This window comes from Falco naumanni, chromosome 4 (assembly GCF_017639655.2).
Source record: "Falco naumanni isolate bFalNau1 chromosome 4, bFalNau1.pat, whole genome shotgun sequence".
Classification (NCBI taxonomy): Eukaryota; Metazoa; Chordata; class Aves; order Falconiformes; family Falconidae; genus Falco; species Falco naumanni.
Genome location: NC_054057.1, coordinates 64,590,420 through 64,613,314, shown reverse-complemented (window position 1 = coordinate 64,613,314; position 22,895 = coordinate 64,590,420). Strand labels below are relative to the sequence as shown.

The 22,895-nt window shown below is 47.0% G+C and overlaps 1 protein-coding gene across 1 annotated transcript; it reads left to right on the top strand.

Annotated features, from left to right (window-relative positions):
* The first annotated feature begins 1,242 nt into the window (after positions 1-1,242).
* On the top strand, positions 1,243-22,862 carry PIAS4 (protein inhibitor of activated STAT 4). The gene is made up of 11 exons (XM_040592165.1): positions 1,243-1,360; positions 4,612-5,047; positions 10,994-11,078; positions 12,861-12,902; positions 13,314-13,404; positions 13,736-13,864; positions 13,951-14,056; positions 17,438-17,511; positions 17,670-17,830; positions 21,314-21,444; positions 22,371-22,862. Exons 1-11 carry the CDS (start codon positions 1,334-1,336, stop codon positions 22,574-22,576), a joined length of 1,488 nt encoding a protein of 495 aa, XP_040448099.1. The 5' UTR covers positions 1,243-1,333; the 3' UTR covers positions 22,577-22,862.
* Positions 22,863-22,895: the final 33 nt, after the last annotated feature.

The following is a 22,895-nucleotide window of genomic DNA, read 5'->3' as shown; positions in this document are numbered from 1 at the left end:
ATTAACATACCAGCCTGCCTAGGAAACTGGCTAATTGCCTTTTTGTTTAATTAGCTTATGAGGTTGATGACAGGGAAGGGAATGTGCTGGAAAACCTCTCCCAGTGCAGCATTTCACCCTGACTACTGCAGTTACCTCCTGGTAACTCAGCCGAGAGCTGGTGAGGACCCCGCTGTGCACTTGCTGCTTCAAAATGGAGCAGCCAGACCTCAGGGGGAACAGTATCAGGCTTAGAAGAAATAATTTCTACCTACAAAGAAGGTATTTTTAATAAGAAATGAATTATTGGAGAGAACATCTCCTCTTGAAGCACCCATGGGGGGCACAAACCTGTGCAGGAGAGCTGAGGGATCTCTGGGCCACCATCGCCATGGAACAGTTGGGTTTGGCCAGAAGATGCCACGCGTGCCATGGCAGGGAGCATGTCTGCAGGTGGGAGCTTCTCAAGGCCGCTGAAGCAGGCACGCAGGGGCAAGTGGCATCCTTTAACAGAGGCCATTGGAGCATTTGGCAGCTCTGGGGTCCAAGATCCAACATGAAAAGTTCAAGTGGAGGCAGCTGTGGGGTGAGGAGGAGGATGGATGGGTTGGTGACCTGGGGGGTTCTCTTAAGGCACCCATCCAGAACCACGCTTGGGATTTTCCGCAGTGTTTTCTCTTCAGAAAAGCCCCCAACAGCCACCTGCTCTTCCACAGCATTTCTCAGCAAAACCAGGAGTGATTGGATCTGGTGCTTGGCAGTTTCTGGACAAAGCTGCCGCAGGGTGCCAGGCTAAAGGGTGCTCCAGTCCCAGGGCTAAAGCAAAGCCCCTGGCACTAGGCCGGGAGCGGGGGGAGCCCCTTCCCCAGTGCCACCCCCAGGGCCCACTGCCTCCAGCGCAGACCTCAGTGGGGAGGGCCAGCAGGGCCCGGCGGAGAGGCCTGCACAAGGCAGCGGGACCCTGGGCAGGCCCGAGCCGACACCTGGCGCGGTGGGGCCTGGCCTTGGGCATCCACCTGACGCCATTTTGGGGGCACCATACACCGCTCCCGGGAAAGCCGCGCCGCCGCCTGCCCGCTGACTCTCAGTCCCACTCGCCGCGGGGAGCAGCCCCGACCCCGCGCCCGTGGGGCATAGCACCGGGGCCGCCACCCCGCTTTACAGCGGCGCTGGCCCTTTAAGGGCGGCGGGAAGGCGGGGCGGGGCCAGTGCGCATGCGCGGCGGGGCCGCGGCCCTTGAGGAGAGGAGGGCGCGCAGGGATTGGGCGGCGCGCGCCTGGCGCGGTCCCTCCCCTGCCGCGGGCGTCACGTGACTCGGCGGCGGCTCCCGGCGCGGTGGACGCTGGAGGCCAAGATGGCGGCGGAGCTGGTGGAGGCGAAAGTGAGTGAGCCGTGCCCCCACCCCGCCGGTGGGGCCTGCGCCGGGCCAGGCAGGGCCGGGGGGGGGGCGGCTGCCGGCCCGGGGGGACCGCGGGGGGGCGGCCGGCACGGTCTCGGCCCTGGCCCTGGTGGAGAGAGCCGGGGGGGCGGCGCCCCGGGACTGCGCCCCCTCCCCCCCCCCCCCCCGCGTTTTACCTCAGGGGCTGCCCCGCCCCGGCTCTGGGCCTGGCCGCGGCCCCCGCCGGACCTCGGGCCTGGCCCGGCCCGGCTCGCCGCTCTGGGGAGCCGCCTGCCCCCAGGCCGGCGCACCGGGCCCCGGCCTCCCCCGCCGTTAATTCCCAGTGGTTAATTAGCGCAGGTGTCTCCCCCACTGCCCAGCGGACCTCCCTCCCCTGCTCACCGGGCTCTCGCCTCTTCCTCGCGAAGGCCCGGCCGGTGGTGCCCGGGGCCCGGCCGCTCGCCTGGGGCCGGCGGGGGGGCGCGGCTGGCGGAGCGGGGCTGTCCGGACGGGCCCGGCGGGAGGGCTCGGGTGACCCCGGCCCCGCCGTGGCTGGGGTTGGCTGCGGGACGGGCAGTGCCCGGTGCAGGGGCAGAGCTCCCGGCTTTCTCTGGCGGGGAGGCTGGGGGCGGCCTCCGTGGCGGGGTGAAGTGAAAGGTCTTTGCAGCAAACGTGGCCGAGGTTGTGTGGGGCTTCCAAGGCATCTTGTGCCTTGGGAGGGGGGGGGAGAGGCCCCCTGCTCTACCTCGGATCTCCCCTTTTCGCTGTTCGCTGGCACCTCTCTGGGAGCCGGGACTTCCCTGTGTCCCGCTGTCGGTGCCCAGCAGTGTGGAGGACCAGCTGGCGGCACTTGAGTGGGCTTCATCTAACAACATCGTGAGGAGGCTGGTGCTGAGGGCGCTTCTGGAGCAATGCCAACGGCTGGGAAGTGTTTCATGCCTGCAGGATCAGCTCATCGGTGACGATGTGGCTGGATGGCCGCACAAATAAGATTTGGAGAGGCTTGTTTTAGGAGGCACTGCCTTTCCTTGCTCTTGGGCCCCTCTCAGTGTTGTGTGCTGAGCCCAGGACTCCGGAGGAGGAGATGCGCTTCCAAGGCAGCGTGGTTGCCCCCGTAGTGGGTGTTTGATGGGTTCTGTGCCTCTTGCACGCCAGGTTTCCTCAGGGGGAGGAATAGACTTTAGCATTAACGATCTCAGTGGTGATCTCCCTACTGCTCATATTATCATGCAGGTCCAAGCCTCAGTGACGTTCTTTTTTGTCTGAAGCTTTTTCTTCTGTTACTGCTTAAATCTGGTCATCCTTCTGGATCTTAAATCCTTCAAAACGTAAACTGCAGAAGACTGCAAGCTCAAACTCTGCTTTAGGCCCTAACAGTCCCAAGTGACCAGTGGTGTAGGAGCAGGGAGTGCAGGAATACCTGTCTGCTGCACTACTGTGACTTCCCTGGTGCCATGCTGTTGGTGTGCATTGCTGCCTTGATGTGTTTATCTTTGCGAATATGCTGTTTATCCTCAAAGTGTCTCAGAGGGGACAATACGCTTCTCCATTTTGTAGCTGAAGAACACTGAGATACAGAAACTAGATTTCTCAAAGATTGCCTGGGTGGTATGTAGTGAGGAAGCGATAGGAATCGAGATCTCTTGAATCCTGACTTTCAAGCAATTAAACATCCTTTCTCTCCTCTTTAAAGTTACCTACCTTTTTTCCCTCTCTCACCAAAGGTATTTTGGGACACATCACAGCTACCAAAAATTTTATCTACAGACAGTGGTGTTTATGTAACATCTTTTGGGCTTCCAGAAATGACAGATTTCACGAAAAAGGAGAAAATAAAATGGCATTTTCTCTCTAGTCTAATTCCCCCACATGCAAAAACAGCTGTTAAATGTTTCTGGAGTTGGTAGTAATTTAATTTTTAAAAAATTAAAAAAAATTATCTGTATCTGCTTTATTGAAGGAAATTATAAGGCTACTGTTAACTTCCACAGAAATCCTGACTTTTATGCTTTTTTAAAATTTATTTATTTAATCCTCAGACAAGAGTGGAGTATAGGTTTGGGAAGAGAGAGACCTGCTGTATCTCTGCTGCTTTGGGGTTTTTTTTATGTTTTGGTTTTTACTGTGAGGTGGCTGCGTTTCTTCTTGAATTCTTGTGTTTCCCACAAACCAGGAAGGATATTGAATGAATACCTATCAAATATATTTTCAGGGCAACTTGAATTTTCAAAGATACGTACTTGATAAGCTTGTCTTGTGCATTCACAAGGCTGCTTTGTTGTAAGAGAGAACTGAAACGTAAGTCTGACCAGGCTCTAGCAGTAATTTTAACAGAAATAATTTCTAGTTCTTAATCTGATGAAAATTTGTTGAATGGTATAGTATAGTCTCTGAATTTGCTGACAGTTGCAGGCCACCTGAGTTTCCACAGCAAGAGAGTAGATTTTTGAAGATGAAGGTGCTATTTTACTGCTTATCGAAACACTGAAATTGGTAATACCAGTGCAACAGCAAGGCGGCTGCTGGTAGGGAACATGGGGGAGCACCTGGCAAAGCACCCAAATAGAATTTGGAGGCATTGTTCTCAGGGAAACATATTTCTCTCTTTAACAGTCTTTTAATGTCTTTCCGTAGCCTAAAATACATTATATGTTTAAAGATCCTGTATATGTTGAAAGGTTTCTGAGGGTTTTTTGCCTGTACAGAAATACAGTGCGAAAGGGTTGGTGGCCCCAGTTCACTTAAATATCACCTGACTTCCAGTTCATGTTCGCTTTCTTCCTTTGCCTTATACTAATACCATTTTTGATGAAGTTTTTATTACCCAAAACTGCCTGGGAAGTTTGGATGCTTTGAGCCTCTGTGGTAAAGCAGTTGACATGCTGTTTTGGAGGGGGGCCTGCTGTTTGAGATGTTTTCCTTTGTGGCCACTCTTGTTTCCAGTCAACCTGTCTTGAGTACGCTTAACATTTATGACAAATTATTTTTGACTAGTTTGATGATTATCGTGGTGTTCCTCTGATTTTGGTGATATATCAATTGATGGTCTCCTCTGTATTTGCTTTGCTCAAACAGGTAGCTAGGAAATGGGATGCTAATCAGGTGAATAACAGCTGATTTGAACAGAAAGTTTGGTGTCTGTCTTATAAGCAATTTATTTTTTAATATTTTGGATTCCAGTTATAGAGTATAGTGAGAACTGACACTTTGAATTTTTATAACTGTAAGAATGTTCTTAATTTTTTATCCCCTAGAACATGGTGATGAGTTTCCGAGTCTCAGATCTTCAGATGTTGCTGGGTTTTGTTGGCAGGAGTAAAAGCGGACTTAAACACGAACTAGTCACCAGAGCATTGCAATTGGTTCAATTTGACTGCAGCCCTGAGGTTTTCAAGAAAATTAAGGAGCTCTATGAGACTCGCTATGCCAAGAAGAGCTCTGAAGTCACACACCCTCAGCCACAGCAGCACCGGTCTCCTGAGGCACTCTCCATACATTCATCATATGACCGCGGGAGCACCGTTGCTCGGACTTCTATCTCCACTACTAATATTGACTATCCTGCACTCTATGGCAAGTACCTTAATGGACTGGGAAGGTTGCCACCCAAAGTTGCGAAGCCTGAAGTTCGACTGGTGAAACTTCCCTTCTATACAACCCTGGATGAACTGCTGAAGCCAACAGAATTAGGTGAGTTTTCAATATGCTGGTGCATTCATGATGGATTCGATCCGGGAGAAGAAAAATGAACCTAGTAAGTGTCAAAAAGGTGACAGTGTTTTCAAGGATCTGTGTGACAGAAGGAGAGACTGATTAACATGGTGGTGAATGCCCACCTCTCTCCCCTCATGCTTAGAATTTAAAGAATATTTAGATCTAGGGGTTTTTCCCTTGCTGTAGACCTGAAACACGGTCACTTTGAGATGTAATTTGAAAGCCTGTCTTGTTTGGCTGTTGTTTACATATCCTTCATTGGAAATACTGCTATGTTGCGAATCATAATCTGTCTTCCATCTCTGTAATGTGGCAGTATATTGAGGAAAATCTTTCTGTGTTGGTGTCGCACGTGTGCTGGCATATTCTACACTAATGCTGTTTTTCAGTGCTTAAAATACCTGACTTAAAGCCCCCTATGGATGAAAGAGGGTGGATGTACACATGAAATAGTATTTCTGACCTTTTTTTTTTTTGTGCTTGTCATAATTATTTGTGCATGATGGTGTATATTTTGAGGGGCAGCTAGGCTAGGAAAACTGGAAGAGGTGATTTCCCCTCCCCCTCCCCCCCCACCCCTAGGGTTAGGAGACTGATTTTTCATTGTCTTAATTCTAAGAAACAGCGAGTGTTGTCACTGATGTTAAATATAGCGTTCTTGTAGCGAAGACAGTGTATACGGAGGAGAGGTATCACTGTAGTCTGCTCAGCCTCAGTGTCTCATAAAGTCAGTGTGGTAATATCAGGCTTCACTACTAAATGAACCTAGAGCTTGGGAAGCTGGTCTGGGTTTGCTGAAAAAAATGTGCATGTGAATTGTAGGGGGGGAAAAAAAGATGGAGATGTGATTGTGCAGGTACAAAAAAAAAAGGACTGATCAGACTTTATGTAATTTTTGTCTTCATTTGGAGGCATTAAGTATGTTACTGCTGTGACCATTAAAGTCGTTGAGGGGTGGCTGCCACTGTAAAGCTAAAAAATTTTAAATGCTGTTTGAAGAATGGGTTAGTTCAGTCTTAAATGTGGGATGGCATTTGTTAGTCAGAAACGCAAATGTATTTTGAAGGAAAAGAAATTTTTGAGACGTGGGAAAATCCAGTGAGAGGCAAAGAGCTGTGGTGTACTTACTGTGATTAACAGATTTTGTTAAAAGTTGGCATTAAATCTTCTACATCAGATCAGAACCGAGGTCTCATTAAATTTAGTATCTCACCTCTGTTAGCCGACACCTCCCTCGGGTCAGCTTGTTCCCTAAAGCATATTTGACTCATTCTCCCTCTTGATGAGAATGTTTTCTGCTTAATGGTGGTGAGTAGCTGGGTATGAACAGATGTTCAGTCTCCATTGTCCCAGTCAGCTGTTCAGCACCTAACAATGTCTTCTAGACGCTTGTTTAATTTTCCCAACCTGGTGACCAGTAACTATTCCTTCTGCCTATGCCGATGTGAATAATAAGCATTTGTTTCTCTGTAAAACTGGGGTGATTTCAACACTTTGTGGGTATCAGCTGCTCCCCCTTGCTACCTGGAACAGCCAGGTGCTGGAATAACTTCCACATTAGAAGTTATGCTTACATGGGGCTCTGCTTAGTGTGGAAGGATGGTAAGACAAAGCGCTCTGAGGAAAATCAAGCGTTTTTCCGTATGGAAGCTGCATAGATCCATGCTTTGTTGCCCAGATTTCCCATTCCGTGTCTGGACCAAGTGTAAGCTTCTCGTCAGCCTCAGAAACTCCTTAATGGTGGATGTGCCTGAAGAGAGATTTAAGACCTTGGATCTGTTTAGAAACACCCAGATGCTGTTGTAGTACCCCATTTTGCTGGGCTACCAAAGACGTGTTTTAAGCATATAGCTGCGGTGGGAGTAGGGGAAGGTTAATTTATGTGTTCCAGGCTCCAGTTGGAAGCATCTTTCTTAATAAAAAGGCTCTCTTGCTTCTTTGAGGCTATTGCCTTGAGATCAAAGGTGAGGATGCCTGATTTGGTCTGTAGCCAAGCAGATTCCCTGAAGAACTATCAAATTACTATTATACTCATAGACAAAGGTGGTTTCAGCTAAAAGCAGATAAATTAGGTCCGTTATGAACCAGCTAATGTCTCATACTTGGTAACTGCGCACACAATTTAGGTATTGAGTTTAGCATCTGAGTTATCTACATGAAAACAGCTTCTGCTGCAGCTTTCTGGTTTGGTCTAAGGATGTCAACATGAAAGAATTCTTCTAATTTACTGAAATTGCCGCAATTCTCTTGGGTAGATAAGGCTTAAAATTAAGATTGATCAGATACCTTTTTAGAGGGAGTGAATACTAATATCTTTGCTGCACTGTATTTTAAGTAGCTAACAAGTGGAGTATTTGTGTGAGCTCTGTGGTTTCTGAGCACCTTGCTGATAAGTGTACTTATCCTCTGGCACCTTTTTGGGTAAAGCAGTGTGAATACAGTTTTTGACAGTAATGGCATGCTGTAAGGCATTCTGAATGATTTTTTTTTTTGTTGTGAATGTTAGCTGTGGCAGCCTGTACTTGCTGTAGATACTGAAGCTTCTGATCTTCTCCTGGAGGCACACCAAAGGAGAGCTTGCAGTGCAGCTGTGGGAGCACAAGGCCATGTAGTCTGGGAGGTCCTGCCACTGTCAATGTAATCGGGATTTGTTTTGAGTTTTTCCCTTTGATAACACCTGTCTTGCAGGGTGGTGTTGGTCCCCTCTCATGTGTGGGTGGTAAAACTGCTGCTCCAGTCCCCTCCTCTGAAGCTGGACTTCAGTGACTGTAAACAGGGCCACCGATTTTGTGGCAAAGCCAGCTGCCTTTTCCCAACTGCAGAGCAAACACGGCTGCATTGAGCGATCTCCAAGGAATCCCCACAAAAGCACATGCTCACACTTGCTATAGCTACCTAAACAAACCATGGTATGCATTAAAATGACTGCTTCTGAAAAGATGCCATACAATCAACTTCATCTCTCCAAACCTGCATGAACACCAATGCCCTTCAGTCGAGTCAGAGTAGTTCCCATAGCCAAGGAGGAAAAAAGAAAAGCCCACCCGTGTATTGTCTTGTGCCCTGAGGTGGGCTCTTCTGGAGGTGTGGGGGTGTGAAGGAGGACTCACAATAAGCTCCTCAGCCCTACAGAAGTCTCCTGCCAGCAGCTGATCTCTGCCTGATCAACCTTTGGGATCTCTGGTCACAGTGGTGACAATATGATTGCTCTTTCCTGGGGGTATTAATGCTTTTAGTGAGTTTGACCAGTAGGTAAAGTAGTGAGGAATGTTACACCTTAAAATAAAAACAAAACAAAACAAAAATACACCTTGGTGCAGGTAAACCCTAAAACCCTGAAATCAGTGGCAGGTCTGGCCTGCAGGATGGAGAGCTGCTGGCGAAGTTGCCTTCTCAGAATGGGAATCATTTGCAGCTACGTTGAGCTAAAGTCTTGAATATGGTTTGCCAAGTCCTTTTGGGTTTTGGAAGTTTCGTGTCTTGACTCATTCTGAGGACTGCTGATCGAGCTCCGTCTTAAAAATTGATTTCCTGCTATTGTCAACTGTTAAAATAGATCGATCCCAGCAGCGGTCTTACAAGTCCAGGAGCTGAGCTGTGTGCTGAGGCATCTGTCCTGGAAAAAGGATGAAACTCAGTTATCTTAAAATATTTAGCTTTAAAAAACTGTGAATTTTTTTCTGGCTGATCAGTAAAGAAATGAACAGCTGATTAGGTACCCTAAAGTTGTATCTCCTGGAGTTTGGGCTTATTTTCCAGCATTAAGATATTGAAGTATTGGGTCTTGACGCAGGTCTGTCCTGGAGAGGTTTTTCTTCCAGTCTCTCAGGGCATGCTCTCTTGCTCTTTTCTCCAAAGCATCCAGTTCTGATGGCTGTTGGCAACAAGGTATGAATGGACACATCCTGAGTCCATGTCTTTTTGATTTCCCTTCAGCTGTTTCTTATCCAGGTAATGTTGGAGTGCTTTCTGTGACTCTCCAGCAGCTTTCTGGAGCACAGTTGAGAAGTACCCCTCGATTTTTGCCGGGAGAAGAGACTTTCACACTAAGAAATAAAGAAAATGGGGTGCACATGCCGCTGCTGCTCATTTTGCTTCACACACAAAGAGGAGAGCTAGTAAAGTAGCTGAAGAGAAACATCAGCACCTGACTGTATTTTTTGTTCTCCCACAACGGTGTCACACAGTCAAGCTGTGTAGCCCATTGGCAGCTGATGCCTTGCAGCCAGGGCTGCTGTACAAACTTGCCGTCACATCCCGTATGTGGTAGTGGTAGTCTTTCAGCCTCCAGCAGTACTCACTTCAGGTGTTGTCAGCAACTATTTGGTGTGTCACAGAAGCGAGCAAATTAACCTGGTTTGCAATTCAGAAGTGTGCTGGTTTTGATGCTAGACAATTTTTCTGGCAAGGTGATAGTAATTTTGGTGGATACTTCACAGGGTTTGACTTCCATCACTGATGGCATCCTTTGATAGTGCCAGCCAGTGTTGTGGGCAGCCTGCTTTCAGCCTTTTTTGTGCCGCCCCCCCCCTTTTTTTTTTTTAAAGGAAGAGTGAGCTGATATAAATGCAAACTAAAACATGAAAAGCTTCTCAGTTTTCCTAATCACGTTTGCTTTGTCTTTGTGTAGCTGAACAATCAGCAGAACAGCATATCTATAGACAGTTATTTAAGCAACAATATTAAAACAATTGTTGTTCTTAATTAATCACTTTCTAAAAATAAGTCTTTATGAAATGCTTTACTTCTCACTGGTTGTTTTGGTCAAGAGACATCTGGGTGGAAACTGGAATTAAATTAAAAGTCCATAAAGATACCCTTTTTTTTATTATTTCTGAAAGCACTTTCTTCATTTTAAAAGCTGAGTTACCAAAGGAAAGTGTCTGTAGTCAGTGAATCAGATTGTCACTGTGTCTTCCAGGATCTTAGAGCTGCTGAAGTTTTATCCTTCCTTCATCTCGTCTTATTCATAGACAATAAAGTGCACTTTCCTACCTCTCAAATTCTGGTATGTTGGCTTTGAATAAACTAGCAGTTGAAGTGATGCAAAGAAAAACACCCAAATCTTGCTAAAAAGGAGGAAAAAAAAAAAAGCTGTTTTATCACTTCATGTTCTTTGTGTCTGTCCTGTGACTTTCACCAGCTCAGGGTCACTTCAGTTGGAAACGTGTACTGAGAATAAAACTTAACGTGTTTGAATTTAATAAAAGGTATGGAGCAGAAATCATAACGTAAGTTCTTCACATCTCAAGCTTCATTTTAACCACGTTAAATGCATTTGACCTTAAAATTATCAATGGATAAAAAGCCACAATTAATGCTGGGTTCTCTGTTCAGTATTCCTGAAAGTGAACTGCTCTAACGCCCTACCTATAAATACACCCTCAAGGTCACCTGTTTGTAAGTCATGTTTTGTCTCTTCCAGCTGTTTTCCAAGATGCTTTTTTTAATTATCTAAGCTGATCTTTTTGTTGTTGTTTCCTTTCTTTTCCAGAATCAGACTGATCAGTCTGGTGTTTTCATGCTTTCATGTCATGCATAGGTTTCTTCTTCTGCTTCTAGTTCTGGTTCTAGTCTCCACATTGTGATATCACTTATGGTTTGTTCTTATGTGAACACATGATTGTTGGCTCATTGATTATTTGAGGGGAGGAAAAATAAAAAAGAAAAAGCAGGTCCACAGCCACTGTGGACTGTTGGTGTGCTAACTAGCGAAACAGGCAAGCAATAAATGAGCAAAGCTGTAATCAATGGTAGATTTACCAAAACACATGATGTTTGGGATTCTTGTGCAGAATGGGAGGAAACAAGACTTGGAAATAAACATAGCTCAGAACATAAAAAAATCACCTTGTGCTTAGCAATGCAAGAACAACTAGATATTATCAGTTTGACGTACAATCTTTTCTTTTTCCTCTTCAGTTCCACAGAATAATGAGAAGCTTCAGGAAAGTCCATGCATTTTTGCATTAACACCAAGACAAGTGGAGTTGATCCGAAATTCCAGGTACTTTGCATTGGGTATTAACAGTTCAAGAAAATGTAGTTGTATAATTCCTCCACGTTCCCTCTTTGTGGAAGCTTTTGTTCTCTGCAAGGAAACACGGTTTGTTTGAAAATATTAGCAAACAGGCTACTTCTCATGTGAAGCAGATAGCTCTGGGGGAGGTGAGCTGTACAGTTTTACCCATCTAAGTCCCTAAGTTTCACTTCTGCTTCTCTAATCTTGCTTTTGAATAGTCCGTTTGGGCAGGAAAAGCGGTATGGAATCGTTGATGACCTAAATTCTCTGTTGAGCTTGTGTTGTGAATATTTGCAGGTTTTTCTTTGCATTAAAAGTTCAAAAGCTATACATGTAACGTTGTTTGCATCTGAAAGAAGGATTCCTTGTGGTAAAGGATGCTATAGTAACTGCATAAGAAAACATCTTGCACCGATTAGGATTTACCCTGACCTCTGTCGTGATGCAACTTTTGATTCACACAATGAAATGCCTAAGAGATGTCAGTGCAGGCAGGAACGCTTCCTCTTTTACTGACCTGCTCCCTTTGTCCTTGCCGCTGTGAAAGGACAATGATGCAGAAGAGGTCCTCCAAAGCTAAGCGTAAAACCTTTTAAATATTTCTCTTTATGGTAAAATCATACTGTTATCATAGAGTTGGAGAAATACGATGTTTCTTGAATATGCAGTGCTTGATTACTGTTGTGATCCCAGTAGGTCAACAGAAGCAGTGCATGGGAAGCTGTTTGAAAACTTAACAGAAAGGAAATCATATACTACGGAAGTCTTTAAGGGTGATAAAAGACTACACGTGTTGTAGCTGATTCTTGATGCTCTTTTCTCCATATATTCAGACTTGTGAGAAAAATTTCACTGTCAGTAACACGACTGAAATATTTCGTATCGGGAGTCACAATAAGTTTTTCCTTGTCTTGAATGATCACTCAGTGCAGGTCCATCATCTTCCACTGCTTGTGGGTGGTATCCAGATGTGTTCCCCCCAGATCTAAAACTGCCACATCAGCTCCTGTCTGTCAGCTGAACTGAGGTTCCATCCCTTCCACTGCCAGAATCAAAACATGTACGCTAGAACACTGAACTGGAGTGGGAAACACTTTCACAGGCAAATCAAGAGTAATTTTGGGATCTTATCTAATGGCTTGTGTCCTGTGCAAAATTAGAGTATGTGTTACACTTGTGTGTAAAGACTCCTAATGAAATACCCTTTTTCTGTGGTATGTTGCTTTCTTGATACCACTTGAAATCCTGTTATCAGTAGCTGACTGAAGTTAGCAATATTCAGAGTTGTTCTGCTGGTGCCATAATACTTGGTTCCTTGATTTGCACAAACACCTTTAGCTGAATAATTGAACAAAGGGAATCTTGAAAGAGTGCTGTCAGATAGACCTGACCTTAAAACCTAGTTTTTGTAAATGCTTACAAATCAGCAAGAGGATGCTGAGCAAATTGATACCTTTCACCCAACACCTTTACAGTTTTGAAAACCCAGAGAAAGGCTGTAGGTTGGTGCATTAGGGGAAAAAAAAAATCACAGGACCACTGATAGTTTCAGGGAGAATTGTACAATTTAAATAAAATTCTGTAAAGTAATTATGTTAAAGGTCTCTTAAAAAAAACCCAACAAACAAACAAAAACTAAAACTCTTGAGCCTGGCAAAAGTGACAGCTGATTTTGGTTATTCTGGGGGATTTTTTGTGGGTGGTGTTTGTTTGAGTTTTTTTTAACATAATTAATCTGAAGGTTCTGTTTTTTCTTTAATTTACTAGGGAGTTGCAACCCGGTGTGAAATCGGTTCAGGTTGTGCTAAGGTATGTCTGAGCATGGGGTTGATGTAACATCAGGTAGAGAACAGGGGAGGAGGGAATGCGCTACCAGAAGTAACTTTCAGTGTGGTTTTTGTAGCTACCAAGATAACTTGCAGTAAGTTGTTTGCTCACATGCCTAACGCAAGCATCTTAAACTCTGCTTTCTAACCTCTGCCTACGTGTACTGCTTGAGTTAGTGCTGCAATAGCAAACAGCAGTGTGTCAGATTTTGCTGCCCAGGTATGGAGTCTGCATCCGATCTGGGAGAGCCGAGTGGAATTGGCTTTGCTTTGGCCAGATGAGGGAGCATGGGTTGGTGTGGTGATGGTTGGCTGCTGGTACCTGTTGATGTGCAGAGAGCTTTGAACATGCAAACCGCATGGGGATATTGAGAGATGTGTCGTTTCTTTACAGAATCTGTTACACAGACACTAGTTCTCCTCAGGAGGATCAGTACCCTCCGAACATTGCAGTGAAAGTGAATCATAGTTACTGCTCAGTGCCGGTAAGTCAGCTCAGCCAGAAGGTGTGACATTGCAACTTTGGAAGGACTTGTATAATTTAGAAGGAAATTGGTTTCCTGATGAATGCAGACAAGAAGCCAAAGTATAAAAGTGCAGCGCTTAGTTTAAAGCTATGGATTAGCTATGTTGCTAATAAACTGTTCTTGCAAAAAGTCTTGTTCCTTTTTTACTTTGTGCTTGGTCTGACTGTTCAGCTCCCTTCTACCCCCCTCCTTGAAAACTGTAGGTGAGTAGAATTTAGCAAAGCTGATGAATAGATGTACCCATGTAGAAGCATCAAAAATTTATATATACTTAATCTTTCTGCCTTAGGGCTACTATCCATCAAACAAACCTGGAGTGGAACCTAAAAGGCCCTGTCGTCCCATCAACCTCACCCATCTCATGTACTTGTCTGCAGCGACCAACCGCATCACCGTTACCTGGGGGAATTACGGGAAGGTACGTGCCAGAGGAGATTGCACAGGACTGCACGAGCGAGTGCACAAGAGCAGCCTCGCTCATTCTTTCCCTTTCTTGTCTCATAGAGCTATTCCGTGGGGCTGTACTTGGTGCGGCAGATGACCTCAGCGGAGCTGCTGCAGAGGTTGAAAACCATTGGGATCAAACATCCCGAACTCTGCAAAGCTCTTGGTGAGTATGTCTGCTTGTGAGGTGGCTCGGGGAGGCCCGTTGTATGCCTGTCAGACTGCAGCATTCCTAATAGCCAGGCTGCTCAAAATGTGCTTGGGATCTGCTGCCAAGTTTTATACCATTTCTTTTATCTGGTTGTATAAAAACACTTTGTGTTTGAACAGACCTGCGAAGCTGTTATGTCAGTCGTGTGAAATTGCCCCAGATCTGTGTGCAAGTGCAGTGCTTCTGCAGTGCGTGGTTCCTGTGGCTCTGCAGAAGCCCTGAATCACTTTAGTTGGATTTAGAATTTGTCCCCAGGTCGTATCGTGGTGAGTGCCGCTGAGGGCCAGTGTCGTTCTGACGCGATGCCTTCATGCCTTCACCTGAGTAGTTATGAGCTGACGAACATTACCACAGCACCTCGGCCTTGACCCGCACTATTTCCAAAGGAGATTTCTGGAGCAAGGGATCCTGGTGAAAATGTCCTGCTGCCCCCAACCCCCTGTGAATCGTAGGGGCTGGCAGTGGGATTTCACCACCAGCGCTTTCATATGCGTTGAAAACTTCAGAGAAGAGATGATCCTGAGAGATGCTTATCGTAGACCACTCAGGTAAATCATTGTGGTATGAGGCAAATGCAAAACATTATTGAAAATGAGGGGAAATTACCTTGCCAAGGTAGAATCTGACTTGCAGCTCATGGGTCTGGTAGATTTCCAGTTATTTAATGTTACTGGAGAGAGTGGAGAGAGCATTCTTACTGTTCAGTGCTGCATGGGAGAGCTAAAACAATGGATCGTTAATGGTCTTTAAAACATACTATTCAGATCATGGACAACTCTTACCAATTATAAGAAACATGATCTTGAAGGTAGATTGTGGTTCATAGGGGAGATGATGATTTCAGGCATGTCCAGTCTTCAGGCACCTAATGCATGGCTGCTTCTGCCAAACTTTTGATCTTTGTGCAGCATTTCTGCAGCAGATGCTGAACACTTCTGTATCTCTGTGCCACACCAAATAGCGTCCATGGCAGTCTTGATCATATTAGACCACTCTGACAGCTAGCACTTACCTGTTGACATAAGAAATGAAAATTTCCATTTGTTAAATATCCACCATTCTCAGAAGCTGGAGGCGCTGGCTGTGCTCCCTTTTTTGCCGTTCACCAGAACCTTAACTGAATTGAGCAGAAGCTGGCTTTTGAGTTGTCCCGAACTGCAGAGGATCCTCTCATTCTCTGACACTTCTTGACACCAGGCTCAGCAGTCTGTGCTGTTCCCTTCAAAGCGAGCACGTGCAGGATGGCCACTCAATCTGAGAGCGGCAGACAGGTTCTGAAAGCAGCTTTCTCGCCTTTTCCACTCGGTAACAAGTGTGTGCCTCCAGTTCTGCTGAGTTAGATAACTAACAGCTCTGGCTGGACTTCAGGGCAGAGGCAAATTGCATTTAGTGACCTTAAATTTAACCAAAAAGGAACGTTGTCTTGTTTCAGTTCCTTTGGCCTAGTTACTGCTTGGAAGTTGTTTGGACATCTGAAACTGGCAAGCATGAGTAGCTTGTAAACTTTGCTTTTATAGTTCTGGTCTGTTCTGTGAATGTTTCCATATCACGTTCGTTGCAGCATCCCTCAGTACTCGCTAGAGCTAGCCTTTGACTTTGGTTGCATCTCAGGGCTGACTCATCTTTTGCATATGCTTCTGTTGACTTCTGTATAGGAACGTTGTCTGAAAGCAGAGGTGCTTACATACGTGGCTGTGGGTCCAAAAGCAGTCTTAAGGCATCTTGATTCTAATCAGGAGGTCCTAGAAAATGCCCATTTCTCATTCCCATGTATCATAGTAATTGATGCACACAGAATGCTCTTACAAAGAACTTTACGAAAAATTAAGCTTGGATGAAAACACTCCTAATGTGAAGAAAACAACACCAAATCTTGTAATCTTGTGGGAATTTCACATCTGAGAAGTCACTCTCTAATTAGAGCTGTGTGTTGCAAAACTGCATGTAGCCTCATTGTCTGGAGACATCTTGTTATGATCTGAAAAGGTCAAAATAAATGGTTGACTTGCTCCAAAGAAAAATGGTGATGGAAGTGTCAAAGGCCTTTTCAGACAACAGTGTTAGCAGCAGCTACTCTTTAGGAGTTGTGTAGTAGTGTAAAGCTGATTTTTTATGGTGATTCTGCACCTTGATGTGGGACCTGCATGTGTGGGACCTGCACATCTGCTGCTCTTTTTGATTTGCCTGCAGCTCCTCTGGGTTTTCCTTTCCGGATGCAGCAGCGGGGGCAGGGTTCTCTACCTCCTTTCCTAACATCTGATTCTTTCCAAATACATGCTGGATCGCTGCTTGTGACTGTTTTTGCATGGCTGCCTTGCTCTTTGAGCTGTCTGCCCTGGTACCTCTGGGTCTGCTTGTAGTTCCTGTGAAACAGTCTGCTGGAATAAATGAGCTGGCCAGCATATAAACTGAAGAGTTACAGCCTGGTAGCACTAAAAGGAGGCTTGTTTATTTGATGGGGTAATGATGGGATGTGGTTTCCTGTCAATTTGACTGTACCCCATGTTTGCTTACTTCGGGGAGGGGGAGCTTTTTCTGCATTTCAGGGGACAGTTAACCCTGTCCTATTGCCACTGATCTCAGAAGGGAATAAAATCCATGATCCTTATGCTAATAACCAGTAAAGTCTAAACTGACTTCGTTCCCGAAGTCCTGCCATGTGCTAGGGCTCTATCCATCCATTCTTTCCCTCCCTGTGGGAAGTTCAGGTATGTGGGTGACTTAGTCCTCTCCAAACTGGGACAAAGTTAACTCCCGGTTTGCTCCCTTGGTATGGTATTAACACGACAAAGCTGGTCAGCGGCATGATTTTGTCTGTGTACCCCAGCTGCCCAGCCTGTAGCTTGTAAGTAAGAGGTGGAAACATTGCTGAGAGAGCGTTAGCAGTAGCTAGCAGGTAGCATGCCCTCGTCCTGACGCCTGAGTCGGTTCAGCCTCCTTCATTTGCTCTGCCTGCATGGGAGGCAGCATGTGCCGTTTGGCTGGCAGAGCTGGGTCGCTGGGACGGGAGGTCTGTGTGAAAACGTGAGCTTCCTGGTCGACCAAGAAGTGTGCTCCAGCTGGGCTGTAGACCACGAGCCGCCTCGCCACCCATGAGGTTTTTTGCCTAGCCAAGCAGCGCCTGCACTGAGCGCTGCAGGTTGCGTAAGGCTGGTCCAACACAAACGGTTTTCTGTCTCTGATGTCCTCTGTCCCTGGCTGACAGAGGTTGTCATCTGTGGGGAAAATGACTCATACGCAGCCAAGGGCTGTCGGTGAGCTGCTTGACCTGTACTACATGTTTCCAGGGTCTAAGTTTGCATCTGTTACATTTTGTGCCCTCTACTCTTACTGCAGTAAAAGAGAAGCTGCGCTTGGATCCAGACAGTGAAATTGCCACTACAGGTGTTCGTGTCTCTCTTATCTGTCCGGTAAGTCTTGGCAATATGTTTTAGTCTGTTTTTGTCAAGAAACCCTATTCTGCTGCCAGACCAGCTTTGCAAACTAACGAACCTTTTTGCTTAGGAGGAGAACTGTCTGGTGATTGCTTGGGTGGCTTTTATCACTGATCTTCTCTTTGGTTCAACAGCTAGTGAAGATGCGGCTGTCAGTCCCGTGCCGGGCGGAGACCTGTGCACATCTGCAGTGCTTTGATGCAGTCTTCTACCTACAGATGAATGAGAAAAAGCCCACATGGATGTGCCCTGTGTGTGACAAACCAGCACCCTATGACCAGCTAATAATTGATGGGTGAGTCCGTACTGTCCTCAACCCCTTTCTTCCTCTGCTAGGTGTGACATCTTGTCTTTTGGTCTGTGCCTCTGATTGAAGCTCACCTTGAAACAAAGTTGGAACCTTATTCTGCTGGCGCATAATATTCTGACTTTAATCGTCTTGGTGTGTTAGAGCAAGACTGGACTGTCTGTTGTTCTTAACTTTTTTGGATTACACTACAGCATGTTGAGAATCAAGCACTTACTGCCTCACTTTTTTTCATCAGGCTGGTGAACCCGCACAACTAGCCATCCTGGTTGACAGATACCATGCTGCATGGAATAAAACACTTTATGAGCACCTGATAACAGAACAATGTTTCCTATCAAAAATCATCTTTTCTTGTTGGTGTGAGGTGCTCATCAGCTCACAAGCAGTTCTTGGCACGCTGTAAATTTGATTGGGGGACCTTCTGTGCCAGCTTGTAAACAGAACGTCCAGCCCTTGAGGTAGAGCTACAAATGCAGTATTTGGGTTTTGTACAGTCTGTGTGACTGTTGCAGTACAATTTATATGGCCGTTGTGAATATCTTAGATGGGAAGGATGCCTCGAGAGGAGCTGTTTCTGTGTTTTGCATGCCTGCAGGGGAAGGAAGCAGGAGGTTCAGATGCACTGGAAGGACAGAATTAAAGCGCTTTGGATATATTGTCCAGGCTAGAGGTTTTGCAGATCTACCTGGGGTCCCTGGGCCTTCCACCCTGGTTCCTCTGGAGACACCCAGTGTTGGTCGATCCCTGTCAGCAGGCTGAGCCTCTGCAGCAGGACCTTGGGGTGCTCAGGGGACTCCCTGCTGGGGTTTGCCATCCCCCTTGGTGTGGGAGGGGACGCTGGTGCACTCATCAGATGAATGGGGCGTGCTGGGAGGGAGCAGGCGTTTGGTACAGCACTTTTAGAGTGGGGTTGTGAAGGGCAGATGGCAAAGTTTTGCCCCAGCCCTGCGTTTGTGTCTGGCTGCCATTCAGGGGCTGCTGTCTGCCCCATAGTGGGCCAGAAGGACGGAGCCACACCAGCATCCCCATCCTCAGTGTTCCCAGCCAGGCAGCCCCTGTCTCTTCCGTGTGAGGGATGTTCTTTTTCTACTGTCTCATTTTGAATGTGGCATAGCTGGAGTAGTCCTGTAAAAGCACAGGAGGGAATTAAAGCAAAGTAAATTCCAAACAGCATTTGGAAAAGGGTGAGGCAAGAAATGCATGCCCCAAGCCCTGCCAAGAGTTCTCCGGCTGTGAACTGGGGAAAGGTTGCTTTAGACTTGGCACTCAACTTGTCTTAGTTTTCAGTCCGTATGGGAATGATGTTTCCCATATCTCTGGACGAGAGTTAGCTTGCTCTGTGTTTTTAACAGAGAGGAGCAGAGGGCTCACCATAAGCTAGGAGAGCTGGAGTGCTGCAGTTCAACAGTACAAGAACATTTTGGAGGTGATGCTCGTATGTCTGAGTGAGGTTTCATCCTGGAAAGCTTAAAAATGCAGCTGTGTGCCAAGAGGATTAGCCTGAAAAAAACAGGATATCTCCCTCTCCTTGTTGCAGACCCAGTGGATGGTGTCCTGTATGCAAACTGCAGAACGAGCTAGGCTGACAGTAGGGGCCACCTGAGGCAAGCCAGAAAGCTGGCAACGATGCTCATCAGCTCCAGAAATGTGGGTTCCAGAGGCTATCTCTAGAGAAGAGCACAGTAATTTGCCTGGCTTTTGTCCAAGAGTAAGGGAAGGAGCAAAGAGCGAATTTAATGTGAACAGTGATCTCCACCTGACCCCGAGAAGAAGCTTTGTTGCCTCAAAACACAGGGAGCCTGTTTTATGGGCTGGGACCACTGATGTCCATAGTGGTGCTAGCCAAGCTGAGAGCAACCCTGAGGACTGGTGGAGCAAGATGCACGGTTCTTGGCTTCAGGAAAATGATCTCCACCCTCGTGGCTTGTTTAATTGATCTCTAATGCAGGTTCCCTCAAAAGTAGGAAGAGTTTAGAGGAATTGTTCAGGTGCATCCAGCTCCCTTGGCACACAAGGCAGTGAAGTGAGCAGACAAGTCTCCGCCTGGGTGGTATATTCCCAGGGCCAGGCTGATAATATTCTGAGCATTGCTGCGTTTGTAGGTACTGATTTGATCCAGGAGTTGTGGCTTTTTAGACAGTCTGAAGCAGCTTAGGCAGAGATAACCTGTTTGCTTTGTCCTCCAGCCAACACAGACAGGAAAATCCGGTTCCTTTGAGATCTCTAACAAGGCTGCTGAGACTGAAGGGGAAGGTACGAGGGGCTGGATTGTGGAACCTCCACAGGTCAGCAATGCATGTGTCCCTTGAGGAGGAGGCCGCCACTAGTGAAGGCTCAGCAGATTTCTTTGTCCCTGCTCTGCAGTGCTCAGGACTGGGTTTCGGTGCCAGTTCTGTTGGATGAAGGTAGTCTTCAGACCTCCCTGAAAGTAAGCGAGAAGGAACCTGGCAATCACAGCTGGATGTTGTTAGTCAAAAAAAGGGGTGTAGGCTCCTGAGGAGGTAGTTGGTTGGTCCAGTCCAAGATCCTCTGGGCCTTGTCAGCTTTTTTGGAATCACAGCCTTGAAGGCTGGATGACAGGGCCATCTGTGGAAACACATTTCCTACTTGAGCAGGGAGAAAGCAGAAACTTTATCCCGCTAGTGTGCCACAAATAGTTTTCTTCAGCTTGTAAGATGTTTGTTAGTTCTTCTTTATACTGAAGGGAAATGCTCAAGTCCAGGAGTGAACAAGGCTTTGCAGAACTGTGGTTCCAGTAGTGTGTCCGAATAAACATCCCAGGCAAACGGTGGGACGTGTCAGAATAAAGCAGGTACCTGGTTCCTGAGACACTGAGCAAGGGCCTCGTTCTGGTTAGTGTCTGCAACGAGAGGTGGCTGACAGCGAGGTGTCTATGCTGGGTGTATTTTCAGTGGTGAACATGTTTTGGGATTTGGGGTTTTTCTGTTGCAGGAGGCTGCTTATATTGCTTTGGTGGCTCCTGTGGAGCTTTTGGGAAATAAAAATAGGAAGGAGGGGAGCGCTGCTTGTTGAACTGCTTTTTTCCTAATATCCTAAGATATTTTGGTTTTTGCTAATGCCTTGGTGTGAACATACCTGCACCAGCCCTGACATAGCTCTAGATGGGGCATCAGACGTCTGGCTGGAAGCGGTACCACAGACTTGGGAAACTGGGTGAAGAGGCAAAGCTGTCTTCTAATTGTACATAATTAAAATGTTAGTTCATGGTTCAGGTACGTTGTCAGCAAGGACTGGGATGGTTTGCACTGTCAGAACCTGTGCTTGTTTTATGGGAAATAAAATGAGCCCTTGACTGCAAGGGCTATCTGTTTGGCAGCCTTCTGCTAACCCCAAATTTCTTGTAAATTTAGGGCTGTTTAAGGTGAAGATCCAGGTTGATGGCCCGTCGCTAAATGCATTCTGCTGATTGCTTTGAGCTTAATAGATGGCGTCTTTTCTCCTGTCCAGGCTGCTGTCAAAGATCCTGACGGAATGTGAAGATGCAGATGAAATAGAGTACCTGGTGGATGGCTCCTGGTGTCCCATCAGAGCCGAGAAAGAGCGGAGCTGCAGCCCTCAGTGTCCAATATTAGTTCTAGGTGAGTATCTCTGGGGCTAAAGACTTTAAATTACTGTAGGAAATGGGCCCAAATTGCAAAGGTAGAGTTTCCTGACTGGCTTGGGAAAAGCTGAGTGATACCTTAACATGAGTTTGGCTCTCGGAGAGCTTCCTGTGGATAGCCCCTTCGGTTTCAGCCTCTCCAGGAGTGAGCAGCCTCCACCAGGGCGCATCATGTCCCTGCGGAGGAGGGCCCAGCCCAAATGGGGTTATTCAGCGAAGCTGGGTTGTTGGTGGCTTTGAACACGTTTGTCATATTGTGCACCTCTGCAACGACCCCCAGAATGTCATCGGCAGGACCAGCCCGGAACAGCACTGTATTTTTGTGGGGAAAAGAGGATTTTGACGAGCAGGGCTGTCTGTGGGGCAGCCTGTGCAGCTGGGCCCTCTGGCAGGGGCGATGTCTGCTGGTGGGGTTGGCGGTGTGGTCGTGCAGCTTCTTGCTTCGGCTGAGCCGGTTCCTGGTTCTCAGGCAGGTGCCTTCCGAGCGGGTGGTGCAGGTGCCGTTGGGCGCTGTAGCCAGTTCTGACCCCAGAGAGAGCATTAGGTTTGTGGCATCGGCTTTTTGTAGGTGGCTGCATGGATGCAGTGTGTTTTGTGTGCCCCTTTGCCCTTCAGACTGGACACGAGGAAGCATTTTACCGAGAAGGTGCCCAGACACTGAACGGGCTCCCTCGAGGCAGGCGATGCCCCGAGCCTCTCCGTGTTAAGAGTCAAGTTGGCCAATGCCCTTAGTAACGTGCTTAGCTTTTGGCCAGCCCTGAGGCGGTTGGGCGGTTGGCCAAGGTGATCGTTGTAGGTCCCTTCCAGCTGGGCTTGTCTAGGTACCGTGCAGCAGTGAGAGACCAAGAGTGCCAGGGCGTCCCCTGAGCCTTGACCAGTCCTCTGTTCCCCCGCCTCTCTCAGGTTCCTCAGATGTGAACGGGCTGTTGCCCACTCCGAACGGTAACGGTGAGAATGGCAAGGCCACTGCAGATGTTGTGGATTTAACACTGGACAGCTCGTCATCGGAAGAAGAGGAGGAGGAAGACGAAGAAGAAGATGATGATGATGAGGGACCCCAACCAAAACGACGCTGCTCTTACGAGAAAGGTTTAGTTTCTGCCTGCTGACTGCGGAAGCAGCTCTGAATCTCAGAATGGACAGACTTGAATACTCTGGTGCTTATTAAACTGGAGGAGGGGGAGAATGTCCTCTCCCACCTCATCTCCCTCCCTCCCTGATCTCCTTTTGACTTTCCTATTCCAAATTAATCATTAAAACAAGATAAAGAGGAAGAAGAAGAAAAAGAAGAAAAGAACCCACCAAACCACAAATGAGAAACAAACCATTGAGCTGCTTCTTGGTTGGAAAACGACCCCACTCAAAGCCTGACCCTGAACTGGAGTCGGAAGGAAGGAAAGTGTCTTAAGCCAGGCGGTCGGGTCTGCA